This window comes from Molothrus aeneus, chromosome 1 (genome assembly GCF_037042795.1).
Source record: "Molothrus aeneus isolate 106 chromosome 1, BPBGC_Maene_1.0, whole genome shotgun sequence".
NCBI classification, from domain to species: Eukaryota; Metazoa; Chordata; class Aves; order Passeriformes; family Icteridae; genus Molothrus; species Molothrus aeneus.
Window position 1 is genome coordinate 76,152,675 of NC_089646.1, and position 15,686 is coordinate 76,168,360.

Sequence of the window (15,686 nt, forward strand, 5' to 3'; positions counted from 1 at the left end):
GACACATATATATAATAGTATGATATTTAAGCAGAGCTGTGGCAAATACTATGTATTTTGATATCCCAAATTTTATCAACTGCTATACTAAGAATCTGCAGCTAAAACATATCTGTGCTTTATTGCAGCATATCCCAAAATATTTATCTATTGACCATTATCTATAATGGTAACAATTGCCGGATCTCTACTATACCAGTAACTGGCAAAATTTGGGAGGATTTGGGCTATAGTAACTGTCAAAACAGTATGTGTAATTGTTTTACTAAGAGCATAGAAATAAGGGTGGAGGATTGAGGGATGACACACTGCACAAAAGCAAAATATAAGGGTTAGAGAGAAAAAAAATGAAAAAGATTGAGGGAAAATTGCTATATTTGAAGAGATATTGATATAGAAGATTGTTGTCCAGTGCTGACATAGAAACTGAAACTGTCATCCCTTATCACAGGGAAAACACACTGAGAAGTGCCTTCACATATACATGACTATTTAAAAATGTGGCCCAGTATTGAAATTAGCTGCATAAACTTTCTTCAGAAAAGAACGGACAGTATTGTTATTGAAGTATTTTCCTGGTGACTTTATCTGTCTATAAGGACATATATATATATATGTCTTTATAAAATAAGAATAAATAAGTAGACTTATAACTAGTAAGATATTATGTTATTTAAAAATGTCATTGCTAAAATTTTGTTTTGTCATTGTGAGAGAATAGCAACAACACCTCCCACACTTTTTAGGCACATCCTAATGGTCATTCTGTAAACTAACTTTTCTTGAATTGTCCTTGAATGGAGATATTTTTAGGCAGGAGATGGATGACTGTTCTGCAGACATACTGAGAAGGCAGCTGAATGCAGAACATCCCTAACCCATTCAGAGATATAAAGTTTGGGTTTTGTATAGGACAAAGTGCTTGAAGAGGTGGAGGATGTTTCAGACTCACATTTTTTTCCCCATTTCACTTCCCAATTCCTCTGTACTTTTTTTTATTACATGACTATATTTCATTTTAGCTTGTTGTTTTGTTTCTTAATAATTCAAATAAATCAATACCCTAGTAGTCTGCATGGTTGCTGTTTCTGAACATTTTTTGATGCCACAGAACTTATCCAAACTAATAAATTAAACGTGGCTGTCATTCATTTCAATCACAAAGGCCAGCTGGCATGAAGCAGCTCATTTAGCTCATTTCTATGCCTTCTTACCTTCCAGAGTCCCCACATGTAAATTGATACTTTAAGAGTAGTCCCTGCCCTTACTAATTCCCAGCACATGCATGTGAATTGTCCACAAGACCACTGGTTGCCACGGGCCAAAACTGTACCAAGAACTGCTACAAGAGCATAGTGGCATAAAGAAAAAAAACAGTCCAGTGGTCAAAATTCCTCCATATGCTGCCTAATTACCTAGTATGGAAGTGGGTTTTTTCCATTTTATAAAAGAGGACATAAATAAAATGCATAAGAACTTACTTCTGCTTTCCTTTCCTCAAGGCATAATTTAAGGGTAAAAATGAAGTAATAATCCTTCCTGTCCAAACCATCTTCCTAACTCAGTTATGTCTAGGTCCAAATTTTTAGAATGTTAAAAGAAACCTCACCTTAAATCACAAGATGGAATTGATCTTCTACTGCGTACCATAACTGGGATTAAGGAATCAGCAGTTCTCCTCAATAGTCAGTATCTATTTTCTCAGATACCTTGGATTTTCACAAGTTCATTATTCAAAGAATGTTACATGTTTTCTACTGCTGTAATGGCTTTGAACCATTAAGATGCTGACAAATGATGGTAATCAAGCAAAAAAAGGAAGCAGGATGGTCACTGTTGTACAGACAGAAAAAAAAAGGGAAAATGAAGTCAACTAATTAAGTTGATAAAAGAAATTAATGAAGCTAAATAATTTTCCTATATCTTACAGGCAGAATTGAAACATGAAATCAGTTTTTTAATTTCTAGGTTCATGATTTACCAGTTTGTCTTCTCATCTGTGTAATCTGGGTTTAAAAGGCATAAGCAGATGTTTTTAGTGACTCACTCACTGATACCAGTATGGACGTCACAATTGTGTTCACAGGGTTCATGAAGACTTGAATTTGAGTGAAACATCAATCAAAAACCAGAGAAAATGGAGGTCAAGTCTGCAAAGTAGTATTTTAAATGCAATCCTTCATGCTTGCTCACATCAAGTATTACAGATCTTTGGTATTTCATATGAATTCAAAGCTGTACACAATCTTCTCACAGTCTTCATTTATATATACAAGTAGTTAAAGTGATGTCTGTGCAAACCAGAGAGAAAATCATATAAACAGAATGAAAACCTGAAATAAATTCATCTTAGGCTCTAGTAATTCTGTTTACTCTCATATCTGTCTTTTCCAGACCATTTGTGCAAGGTAAAATTCTAGTTTGCTGAAATACTTACGAATAGAAGATTTTGGCCTCTAATATATCTTTCAAAGAACCCCAGAGAATAAATCAGATACCATCAGTGAGAAATAAATGTAAAAAAGTGTACTCATATTCACATATACTTCCAGAGCATGTTATCCTGTTTTGATTTTGAGGGGGGAAAAAATGTCAAATCCTTTTGTTAATTTTAAAAATATAGGTCACATATTTCCTAAATGGTTGCAAAAAGCAGAAAAAAGTAATTTATACTAGCTACTTTACAAAAATATGACATAAAAAACTTCCTGAAGAAACTGACATATCTAACAGAAATTATCAAAATCATCTGATATTTTCATGTACATGACGGATAAATTTTAAATACATTCAAAAGATTTATTGGAAAGGCACTGTGAACATATTTCTAAAAGGAAATGGACATCTACGCCTGTATTTTAGTGGCAATGCATTAATCTCTAATCTGTTTGAAGAATATGTCCTGAACCCCTGTTCCTCAGTATTGTACCTTAAAATGCACACAGACACACAAAAACATCTAAAGCAAAACCTGAGTTACACCATGTGAATTGCTGTGTCCTTTTCAGTGAGCACTGCTAGGAGGGAAGTTTCAGGTCAGATTGTTTCTCCCAGTAGCTGTATGAATTTGACCTGTTCAGGGATTTTCTGATCTCTCTATAGAGGTCTTGCCCTCTACTGAATAAAATAACTTCTTAATTTTTTTTTTTTAATTTCCTATTATACAAAGGAACCAATTCAACTGTGAACAAGTGATCTAGATTTCTTCCAGCTCTTCCAGCACCTAAAGAATGAGTGCCCAATTCCTAGTTGCTAGACCAAACTGTCCCTTTGATTGTACTGCACAATGCCCTCCTCCACAGAGACATTCTGCAAGTAGGGATAATGCTGAATTGAAAATAAATGATAATTCAAAGAGATGTCATTATATATATTTCTATATTAAATATTAAATATTTCTCTATTAAATTAGTAGGCAGGGACTAAAAATGTGTGATCTGGGTAGTGCATTTTTGTTGTCTTCTAGGTTCCCAGATGTGTTTATAGCTTGGCCAGTTTATCTACTACTTGTAAATAGGTAAAACAAAGTTCATCTTCAGCTAGTCCTGTGTAACTAGGAAATAATTGGGGAATACCTTTGGTTTTGACAGAGGTCTCCGGAAACTACTACTGCATTTAGTAGCTCCTAAGAATAAGGAAGAAAATATGCAAATGTTTTACAGTGACAACGTGAAGAGATTTTGCCCTTTGCTATGTTAGTGATAAAAAAAAAGAAATGCCAAGGATTATACAAGCTGCAAATCAAGTGCCCAATGCAAATAATTTGAAAGGTCCATTGAGGGCCATGAAGATGATCAGAGGGTTGGAGCATGTCTTCTATGAAGACAGACTGAGACAACTGAGCTTTTACAGCCTGGAGAAGAGGACACTCTGGAATGACCTAATTGTGGCCTTCCAGTACCTGAAGGGAGCCTACAAGAAGTTTTGACAGCAGCATGTAATGACAGGACAGGGGAATGGCTTCAAACTGAAAGAGAGTAGCTTTGGATTGGATACAAGACAGAAACTTGTTACAGTGAGGGTGCTGAGCCTCTGGTACAGGTTGCCCAGAGGAGTTGTGGGTGCCCCATCCCTGGAAATGTTCAAGACCAAGTTGGAAGGGACTTTGAGCAATCTGGTCTAGTGGAAGGTGTCTCTGCATGTGGCAGGGGGCTTGGAACTAGATATCTTTAAAGTTCCTTCCCACCCAAGCCATTCTATGATTCTATGATTTTTTCCTGAAGATTCAAGACAGCTCCTCTTGTACTAAAACATGATGTCACGTTGTCATTCCTACAACACCCTGATTTATACTATAGATTTTTTCTGTAGTTAACTGTTTCTGCCACACATCTTAAGTGAAAAAGGATAAAATAATTATACTTTTGACTCACCAGCTATACTATTGTTCACATATTTTCTATTTTGCAGGAGGTCTCAGCATGAAGTAAAAGAGAACATTATCTGCTTTATTGTACTGGGGTCTCTGTTTTTTCAGACATTGCACTTGCAAGTAAACTTGTTTATAAAATGCATCTAGTGACTGATGAAGACTATCTATAGAGGAAGGACAGTGGAAAGAAACATGGTGTATACTGTTGTTTAACATTTCTTTTGCACAAAAGTATTTGCTGCCTGCAAACACTTTTGCAGCTAAAGAAATACCTTTCATGACATGGCCAAATATTTGAATGCTAGCTGTGAGTGTTCCATTGCTAAATTTAACACTGACTCTGTCTGGCTGGCAGCAAGATTTTGTTTTTCCATATCTTTCTCTCTTTCTCTGTCTTCTAAATCAGTATGCTCTACTTGCCTCCTTAATATCTTGAAGATTTAAACAATGGCTAGGCAATAAATATTGATTTTCTGCATTTAGTTGTGGAAAACAGAATTCAGTTTTAATCATTGGAAGTGTTTTCCACTGGCTTAATGAAAAGTGATCTGAAAAAAGTTTGCATCTTTAATAACAGGTGCAACTTCACTTCTTTTCCATTTATGCTTTGATAAACATAATTCCCCTGATTGATTCCTAAACCCGTGAAGACTAATGGATCAAAGTCTGGTAAAAAATGATAAGAAGTTTGTTTCCATTTTCTTCTTAGTTCAAATAAAAAATAAATGGAAGTCAAGGGTTTTTGGGAGCCACAGTACTGAGATCACAAGTTTGACAGTTTATGAGACTGGTGATGTCAACAAATGTAATGTGTTTCTTCTAAAATTATTTATAGGTAACCCACTATTAACCAGCAAAGTCAATGTTATAATAAATGTTTTGGATGTCAACGAGTTTCCTCCTGAAATTTCAGTTCCATATGAGACATCTGTATGTGAAAATGCCAAGCCAGGACAGGTATTTCAAATTTGTTATGTTTGCTCTTTTGATTTTTCTTTCCTTATTATTTATAGCAGTAGAAATTTCTGGGTTTAAAAATTACATCAATTCTTCTACAAACAAGATGTCTGTGTTGGAAATACATATTGGAATTCTGTTTGTTGACTTTTATGGTCAATTTGCAGTCTATTTTTTTTTTAAATTTCTCCAATTATATGGGCCTGAGCCACCCTTTATTGTGCATTTAATACCATTCAACCAAAAGCCATCACTAGCATTTTAATATAAAAAATAAATTTTAAATACCGTGAATATACAGTAAATCTTTCTGATTTTTATCAAAGCAAGACCTTTTGAGTTCTCTGGTGATTATAGAATTGAGACTTCTTACCTCCACTGTGCAGTGTTTTGAAGGAATGACAGTAACCCGGCAAGATCTCACTTTCAATGGTTTTGTTTGATGTTCACTTTGCACTTCTACAAAACTGCTTCTTTTGGAAGAGTGAACTGATTCAGAATTAATCTGGTTTCAGGTGATACAGACCATCACTGCAGCAGATAAAGATTTGTCACCAGCTGGGCAAAGGTTTTCCTTCAAACTGTCATCTGAGGCTTCCAACAAACCAAACTTCACAGTCCATGACTACAGAAGTAAGTTGGTTACCCATAACTCTCTTTCAGAGCAGCATAGTTACAATGACAAATATGTTTACTTCAATTACAGTTGTGTGTGCAAACCTAATATTTTTCTTTGACATTTCTAATTGCTAAACTCTCTGGGACTTATATTAATATAAATTCAGGTCTTGCACCTTTTCTTATTTTTAGGGGCAGGAATTGTCAGAACACCAAAGGCTGAGATTTCCCTACAGGCCTTCAAAAACACTGCTACCTGTTTTATTTTCTTCCTTTTTATCATTCAGTATCTCAGGAAGAATCCATATGCCAATGCAGGTATACCTTTAAACAAGGCACTATTGCTGTCTTGTTTAAATACAACTTTGCTAACCATTTTCAAAGTACCCAGATATTGTGCTTTCTTGAGGATACGTAGTCCTGCAGAAGAGTGAGTTCTAAATATCGACAGAGCTGCTGAAGTACAACACCCTTAATAACTTGGAAATTTATACAACTGGCATCCCTGATTTTTCTTCCAATTTTTGTCATAACTGAATATACTTTTTTCTCCTTTGTAACTTGAACTCTTTTGTTAGATGGCAAAGAAAAAAACCAAGACAAAAAAATTGATTTATTTTTTTCTACTGTAAGCATCTTCAAGGATGTAGTCTTGTGAACAGACACAGCTAAACCAAAACTGTAGTAAATTTTCATCACTAGCTACTTTAGTCAAATAAGAGAAAAAAAAGTATTTGAGCTATTAGATGATCTTTAAATTTAAATTACACTTCAAAGAAAGAACATCTAAAGCCATCCAACAAAGTTCAAAAACATCGACTGTGCGGGTTATAAGTATCACTATGTAAAAAAGTCTATAATTCTTAATTTTTTCATTGCTGTTTTCAATTTAAATTTGAGTTTACATCATTTGTGAGGTAAAGGTTCCTTTCTCGTGAATTAAGCCCTTTCTTGGGTTTTCTTGTGACCGAAGCCCTTAAAAGTGCTAGAAATTAATACACCAATTGAAATAAAATTGCAAAAGCCTTTTTATAGCCTTTAAAAAAAATGAATTTAAATTATGTATATGGCCGGCATAACTTTTGAAGCCATGCACTATTGACATTGTTACGTAATAGAAAACTAAAGCCAACAACATAATAGAAAACTAAAGCCAACAACCACTATTAATCCTGAAGAAAGGCCAGGGAGAAATAAATTTGAAAAAACAAACTGTGCTTCTTTTCTCTTTATGTATAACTCTCCTGTGAGGCTGATACAATGAAAATGGTTTATTCTGAAACTAAATAGTGGCTTTTATCTTTGTGTGTCATAGATTGTTAAAAAGATTGAACTGATGAGCCAAGAACTTCACTTAAGGATTCGTAAATAGAGAATATAGTGAAACCATTCATAATATTGTAGACATGAATAATAGTATCTTATAAAACCAAAACTATGTAGATCTAACACATTTTATCAAATGGCATTCAAACAATTCTCTTGAGACAGAGAGCTCAATGAATATGAAGGATAACTTTACAACAGATCCAGGTTCCCTTAATTCTGTTCTTGGAAGATTAAGGCATTACTTTGCTCTGGAACATATTTTAAGGCCCCTATGGGTAGAATCTTCATGATTATATAGTCTTAGAACATCAATACTATGTATTTCTAAATACCTTTAATATTTTTTTTAAGATTTCTTTAAATCATTAAATCTTTAATTTCTTTAACTTCACCAAAGTTGGTTTATTTTTTGCTTTTTTTTAATAATAATTACAAAGTTCTGCTTTAAAAAGAAGTCTTCTTAGGTAATTTTAGCAGATTCAATTAATCAAAAAAATTTTTAAACTTAGTAAGTCTATACAGTAATTACAGCTTTTGTAAACTGTGATTAGCATGCGAGTTTGGTGAGGAAATTGTTCAAATATTATTAGATAATTAAATTTCCCTTTTTTAACCAGTAATGTTGACACTGAGATGACTTTGGATCTCAGTAGTCTGTTAATGAAGCTTCATTACTGTATAAAAACAAGTGCAACATTCTGATAAAAAGTGGAAACCACCAAGACATAAAATTTTGAAAGTATTTCCTAACATTTAGAAACAAAAAAAAAGATAAAAAAGAAGTATGCAATTTGTTACAATGTAAGGAACAAAAAACCCCCCATAAAACCTTTTTTCATTTTTGATGATTTGCAAAGATATTAGGAGAAAATATGTCCAAACAAAAATCCTCTCTTACAATATCATCTGCCTTTTGCTTACTAAAAAAAGTGGAGGAAGTTCTGTTCTGTGCACAGTTTAGAGGTGTAGTAACACAACATTATTTTCATTGGAGAAACCTTTTAAAAGCAAGTACCATTTTTCTTTTAGGTTAGCAATTATGTTTGTAAGAAGCAGGTACTTCGTGAAAGCAATTTTTTTTCTATTTTTTGAGGACACAGTGCTGTTCTCTGTAGTACAATTAATGATTTTTCAAGTAAAGGTGGCATTTAAAAATTTTAAATATATCAAGAAGCCTTAATCCCATGCTATTCTATACAACTGAAAATCATGGGTAGTCTGATACTTCAGCAGATGTAACTTCAGCAGGTATTCTTGTGCTGCACCCAAGAGAAGCCAGGCCCCAAACTTCAGAATATAACTTAATGAGTTCTGGAGTGAGACAGAAGCTCAAGGTTGCCTTTCAGCAGTACTGAGATCAATCCACAGTGTTAATAGAAGTGATGCCCTGCCAGAGCTGGAGTTCTTCCAAAGGGAGCACAGATCTCCCTCTTCCTGCTTTGCTGGCCTCACTCTGCTCTCTGGAGGGCAGCTTCCATGTGGAGTACACTCCATTGCTCATGTAAGAGACAGAATTTCCTTTTCTCACACATAGCCTATAAATTAATTTATTGCCAACAGATTGAAGAACCAGAAGCTATCTCAGCTTCTCTAGACTCTTCTGTGTAGAGTTCAAACACCTACCTCTGTACATATTTTCAAAAGAACTTTGAAAAATTGAAAGGGGTCAAAAGAGAGCAACAAAAAGTGTTCAAAACCAAGGAGTTAAGAGATTTATATGATTTCTTCTTCTCAAAGGAGGATGGAAAGTCATTTATTTGTATTGTAAGCTATTAAAGTGATCTTCAATGTTTCAATTAGAGGAAAAAAAATATAAATAATTCTAATAATAGAAATATGGAAAAAATAATAGAAAAAAGATTAAACTGAATGTCTTCAAATTAGTTCTTAAACTTTTTATACAGTGCAGATGATTAATCATAGACAGAAATAAAAAGCTGAAGATGGAAGCTGGTTTGATTCCAACTATTCTGAGATATTTTTTCCTTTTCAAAACTAAGTGTAACTGAACTTGACCTGTCCATGTTTGAGTTTGATGAAAAGGTGTCTGAAGCATTTTTTTAGCTATGCACCTTCTCAGTGATGTCTAATCATAACATACATAATTTTGGATATTTAGGGTTCCTTCTTATTGTCCTTAATCAGAACTCCATACCAGTATTTGAGTGTGAAATTCAGCACCCTGAATCCTTCTACCTTGTAACCAACCTCTGGGGCATAAAAACCATCATGTGATATCTTGTAAAATATTTAATAAAGAATATACATGACATGGAAAAATGGTAATTGCAGCAGGTTATTTTCATTTATTTCTGTCATCTCATTAATTCCCTGCCAAATTAATTTTAGTTTTGTTTTAAATGTAATTATTTTAATCTTTACATCAATTCCTTGCTACTTTGATTCAGAAAAGCATCAATAACTGACTGGGAAGAAATGACAAAGTCTAGAAGTGGATTAATTGATGGAAATTCTACTAATTTACTAATTTTTTAGTACTCATTTAATTTCTCTCGTTATTTTTAACGGGGCAGGAAAGCTAAAATTGTTGCATATTGTCCATGTGTATTACTTTGTATTTTTAAGGAAATTAATTATTTGATGCAGACATTATTCTAAATTCATATGCATTCAAAATCCTTTGGACCATAGGCTTAGAATGTAAGGAGATCAGGTGAAAAAAACCTGAAAAGTCTTCAGAATCACACTTGTAATGTTTTGTTTGGAGATTTTTTAGTTATTTTTGTCTTTGAAATTTCAGCTGTTAAGAGGTTTACAAGAAAAGAAATATTGTTTAAGGCTCTGAAAAAATAACTGTACCAGTCAGAATACAATGCCTTCTGTAATGGGAAAACAAGGCAATTATGTAATATGTCATTCACCAAGTGTCAAATATGAAATACCAACCTATTACTGCAGGTGATACAAGCTAAAATATGGAGTGAAGTACACAATAAAAATCTGCTAATGACTGTCTTGTTTTACAGACAACACAGCTGGGATTGAAACCAGGAGAAATGGCTACAGCAGAAGGCAGCAAGAGCTGTACTTTCTTCCAATAGTAATTGAAGACAGCAGTTACCCTATCCAGAGCAGCACAAACACTTTGACCATCCGTGTTTGCAGATGTGATTCTGATGGCACCATCCAGTCTTGCAATGTGGAAGCAATCTTCTTACCAGTTGGCCTCAGCACAGGGGCTTTGATTGCAATCTTGTTGTGTATTGTTATACTTCTAGGTTAGTTCTCATTAAACCCTGCAAAGAGCTTTACTCTGATTATTCACTAGCTTCCCCTAGTTTTTAAAAAAAGTCATGAAAAATGTGTGGCAGTTCATTTCTAGAAGAATATCCCAAAGCACTGCTCATGACCATGAATCTGCTAATCCATGCAATATCACTTATTACATTAGTTTTCAGTGGAACCCAAATAATATATTTTTTTAAATTATTTTAAATTACTTTATTGAAAGATTCATTTTTTAGATTATTACTGAGGTAGACAAGTCCTACTGACAGTAACAGCAGTAAGAACATAGTAAGAGCTTTTATTTAATTCTTCATGCCCACTTAAGCAAAAGGAGAATGAAGAAATGGAAGAGGAGAAAATAATTGTAACAGACTGTTACTGGCCACATCTATTTAAAGCTTCACAGGAAGCTTTTTTATTTTAGGCAGGCATTGATTTCATAAGGTGGCATTATTATTTGTTCTACCTTATATTTATGTACTGTCTTATTAACAGCCTATCCAAAGTGCATCTTACTTGGGATATAGCCTGAAGCAGCTGCTAATGAAATAAAATCAACTTTAAAGCTTACACAGGTACCATGTGGGCTTCAGAAATCAGACTGTCTTACAGATGTTGGCCTATGCCTTGTTTTGATACTAATGGCTTCCAAGGTCCCATGATAGTCTACTGTGTACCCAAAAATAGATCCTGACACAGAATATATAACATGTGAATACCTCATTACATTTGGATAATGTAGGTGCCACTTAAGTAAATTACTAAAGACTCAGGGTTGCATAAATAGCTTCTGAGTAAGATTGGGTAAAAGTCAGGATTTCTGCTCTGTGTCAAAAAGTTATGTTTTGAGAAAAAATATTATTTCAAATCAGAACAAGAATGGCAAATGGTCACTCTTCCCATGGAATAGCAATTAAATTCACAAATATACTAATTCTGAAGAATTTAAAACAGAACCAAAAACCAAGTAAACCAAATAACTTATGTCAGTATTTTGAAGCAAGAAGAATGCTGTCTCCTTTGACACAATTCCAGTTAGAGCAGGATGGATACACCACAACTTCTCTGCGCAACATATTCTACTGCTTGACATCCTGGTGATAAAGAACCCTTTTATTTCTAACTTTTTAATGGATTTTTCTACATTTCATTTTATGCCCATTGCCTCTTGTCCTGTGACAGGACACCCCTCAGAAAAGCCTGGCTCTGTTTACTTCCATCCATTAGGTATTTATGCTCACTGGTTAGATCCCCCTGTGCCTTCTCCAAAATGAGCAGACCTGGCTCTCTTAGCCTCTGCTAGTGTGGCAGATGGTCCCATCCCTTAATCATCTTTGTGGGCCTACACTGGACTCACTTCAGGGAGTCCATGTCCATCTTTCAGTGAGGAGCCCAGAACTGGGCCCAGAACTCCAAGCGTGCATAAGAAGAGCTGAGCAGAGACCAATGACCATCTCACTAGGCCTGCTAGCAGTGTTTCTCCTAATGCAGTCCCAAATGCTGTTGATCTTCTTTGATACAAGGGCACGTTGATGGCTCATGGTGAGCTTGTTGTCCACCAGGATCTCAAGGCCTCATACATCAAGCTGCTTTCTGGTCAGTTGGCCAACAGCATCTTCAGTAGGCAATTACTCCTCTCTGTGTGTGCGACTTGGAATTTCTATTCGTTGAACATCATGGAGTTCCTTTTGGTCCACTCCCTTAGCCTGATGAGATCCCTTTGAACAGTGGCACAACCACTCTTTTTTATTGCCTGAAAATTTGCTGAGGGTGCACTCAATCCCACCATCCAGGCTATTTATGGAAGTATTAAACAAAAGTAGTCCCAGTACCAAATCCTGTGGTACTTTATTAGCGATTGGCCATTAGAGATGGAGATCTGGTCTTTGAAATATCTCTCACAACCTTTATGGTCTGGCAGTTTGGCGGCTTTGCAATCCACCTCACCATCTGCTTGTATAGTCCACACTTTCTCAGGTTTTCTGAGAAGATTGTTATGCTTTCATAACAATAACAAAACCTTTGCTAGAGTTAGGATAAAATTATTGCATTTTTCTCCCTTCATCAATCAGTCACTTATTGTAGAAGGGTATCAAGTGAGTTAAGCACAATTTCACCTTTATAAATACATGCCTGTTACTCCTACACCCCTTCTTAGTTTCCAGAATTATTTTCTCCATCACTTTCCTAAAAATCAAGGTGAGACTGACTGACCGCTCTAGTTCCCTAGCTCATTCTTCTTGCCCTACTTGAAGATAGGAGTGACACTTGCTCCAGTTCTCAGAAACCTTTCCCAGTCACCATGACCTTTCAGAAATTATCACAAATAGCCTCACAATGATAGCAGCCACCTTCCTCATCATTCATATCTGTATCTCACCATATCCCATGCTCTTGTGTGTCCAGTTTGTTCAAGTATTCTCTAACCTGATCCTCTTCCACCAAAGATTACGTCTTCTTTCTTCATTCTGGTCTCAGAAACATGGAATTACTGAAGGACAACTTTACAAAAGAAGACAGTCAAAGAAGTTGCTGACTAGGTTGGCCTTTTCCATGTCATTTGGCAACAGCTCCGCTGCCCCATTCAGCAGTGGGCCCACCTTTACCTTTCTACCCTTTCTTTCTGTCTTACTTGTACTAGCCCTTCTTGCTGCCCTTTGTGTCCCTCCTGAGACAGCACCATGTGGGGTTTGTCTTTCCTTACCGCATTCCTGCGTGTTCAGACTGTCACTGCATATTCCTCCTGGCTCACCTGTCACTGTTTTCAACTCTTAGATGCCTCTTTTTTATCACTGAGTTTAGATAAGAGCTTCTTATTCATCAATGCAGGCTTCCTGCTGCCTTTTCTTGATTTCCTGCTCCTCAGGTTGGACCACTGTTGAGTTTGGAGGACATGATACTTGAAAATCAACCAGCTCTCCTAGACCCCTCTTCTCTCCAGAACCTTATAACAAGTAATTTCTTGAAGCAGATCCCTGAAGAGGCTGAAGTGTACAGTAGGATTTTTTTAAAAAGATACAGTAGGATTTTTTTTTCTGTATTCCAAAAATTCAAAATTTGAAATTATTCAAATTATTTATTATTCAAAATTCCAATTTTTTTTTCTGTAATACTCTTTGTGTTGGGGTTTTGGTTTAGTTTTTTATTCTTGTCTTCCAAGTGTAAATTTAGGGTTTCTTTCTCTATTTTTCTATGCAAAATATTTTTTAAAAATATTTTTAAATGTCTCTCTGAACTAAAAACCTGAAGTCCTTTTCAATTCTATTAGTTTGCAGAGCAGGCCAGCAGGAAAAGTATTTGATACTTCCTCCAGCAGTACAGCAATCACTTAGGAAAGTTAGATTCATATGTCAAAGAGCATATAATTTTTCATTGGCTGCAGCACTGCTAAGCACTGTTCTTTTCTAAGGACAAAAGTCCCTTTGATTGCTTGTGGCTTTCAAAGAAAGATATAATGATGTGTCGTCAGAGTACCAAATTATTTCTCTGCATGTCTTAACTTCAGTTGTCTCTCATTACAGTTATTGTAGTACTGTATGTAGCACTACGGAGGCAGAAGAAGAAAGACACCCTGATGACCTCTAAAGAAGACATCAGAGATAATGTCATCCATTATGATGATGAAGGAGGTGGAGAAGAGGACACCCAGGCTTTTGACATAGGTGCCCTGAGGAATCCCAAAGTGATTGAAGATAATAAAATACGCAGGGACATAAAACCAGACACCTTGTGTTTTACGCGCCACAGACCACCAGCAGAAGATAACACAGACATAAGAGATTTCATTAATCAAAGGCTGCAAGAAAATGATGTAGATCCATCTGCACCCCCTTATGACTCCTTGGCAACCTATGCTTATGAAGGAAACGGATCTGTTGCAGAGTCTCTCAGCTCTATAGACTCACTCACTACAGAGGCAGATCAGGATTATGACTATCTGAGTGACTGGGGACCTCGCTTTAAGATCTTGGCAGATATGTTCGGAGAAGAAAGTTATAACCCTGACAAAGTCACTTAAGTACAACTACAACAGTGAAACAAAAAGAAAAGCAAACCAACAACAAATTTAAAAGATAAACCTAAGCTTTATACAAGACACAATTACTTTGATTATAAAAGACAGCAATTGTTTCCAGCAAGTTACTACATTTATCATACTGTCAGCTTTGGTTTGATTTGAGAAAGAATGATAAATCCTGTAACATACACAGGTTTTTGTTGTTGTTATTTTGTTACTCTGGAATTACAGTGAGACAAGCTCAGGCCTACAAGGTGCAGTTTACTGACTTGACTTAGAAAGAAGGTAGCTTTCTGGCATCATGGTGGAAGAGTGGTAGCTTTTTCGTAATTCCACTAAAGTGCCTATTGAAACTTTTATCATTTAAGTGGTAAGCTGTCTGCTGTGATGGTGTTACAAAACTGAATGGTAAATCAAACATGAACTTTAAGACAAGAAGCAATAGCAACATGCTGACTTCTTTTAGAAAAAAATTGGAGATCACTTCCTGGAGTATCTAATGACTAGAACTGTGGGGGAGGAGTGGGGTGTGTACATTGTGTTTGGGGGTTATGTTTGTTGTCTTTTTTTTAAAGAAAACAGTATGTCGAGACATCATATTTCCTCTTCCAAAGTTTCACTGAAAAATTAAATTTAAAATCCTGTTGCTCACTTTGAAGATGTAAAGCCCAAATTAAAAAGGAAAAGATCTTAGCATATATTGGTGATATTTAAAATGTTCATACAAATACATTTTTCCAAAATAATAAAAAGATGAAAGCAGCTATTCCTTGATGTGAAGGAAATTTCCCTTGTCTCTCCCTCTTCTTTTGAAATTAGACTATTATTAGAACGTAAAAATGGAGAGGGTCTTTAAAGACTATTATTGTATTTTCAGTACCAAGACACTTCTTCCATTATAATTATCACTAAAGAAGTACATGTAAATAACTCCACACCACTTTTTTTCGCAGTTAGATTGTTACTCTGTAGTCACCATAAACATATATATTATAAATATAGTTATTTTTCCATTGATGATCTGCTACAGTTCACCATATTTCACTGCCACACCCACAGAAACTTGAGAAAACCTTTTGAGGTTGGACATTTTCTTAATTTTGTTCTTGACAAAATTTAAACAGAAGCAGAATAAATATATAA

The 15,686-nt window shown here is 35.2% G+C and overlaps 1 protein-coding gene across 3 annotated transcripts in view; it reads left to right on the plus strand.

The window, feature by feature from the left end:
* LOC136562576 (cadherin-12) overlaps window positions 1-15,309 on the plus strand; it is a 527,265-nt gene extending 511,956 nt beyond the window's left edge. For all 3 annotated transcript variants that reach the window (XM_066559495.1, XM_066559505.1, XM_066559513.1), the window contains 4 exons: window positions 5,208-5,329; window positions 5,845-5,962; window positions 10,264-10,515; window positions 14,047-15,309. In XM_066559495.1, the coding sequence (XP_066415592.1) occupies window positions 5,208-5,329; window positions 5,845-5,962; window positions 10,264-10,515; window positions 14,047-14,543 (989 nt within the window). In that variant the 3' untranslated portion in view covers window positions 14,544-15,309. The remainder of the gene's footprint in view (window positions 1-5,207; window positions 5,330-5,844; window positions 5,963-10,263; window positions 10,516-14,046) is intronic.
* The last annotated feature ends 377 nt before the right edge of the window (window positions 15,310-15,686 follow it).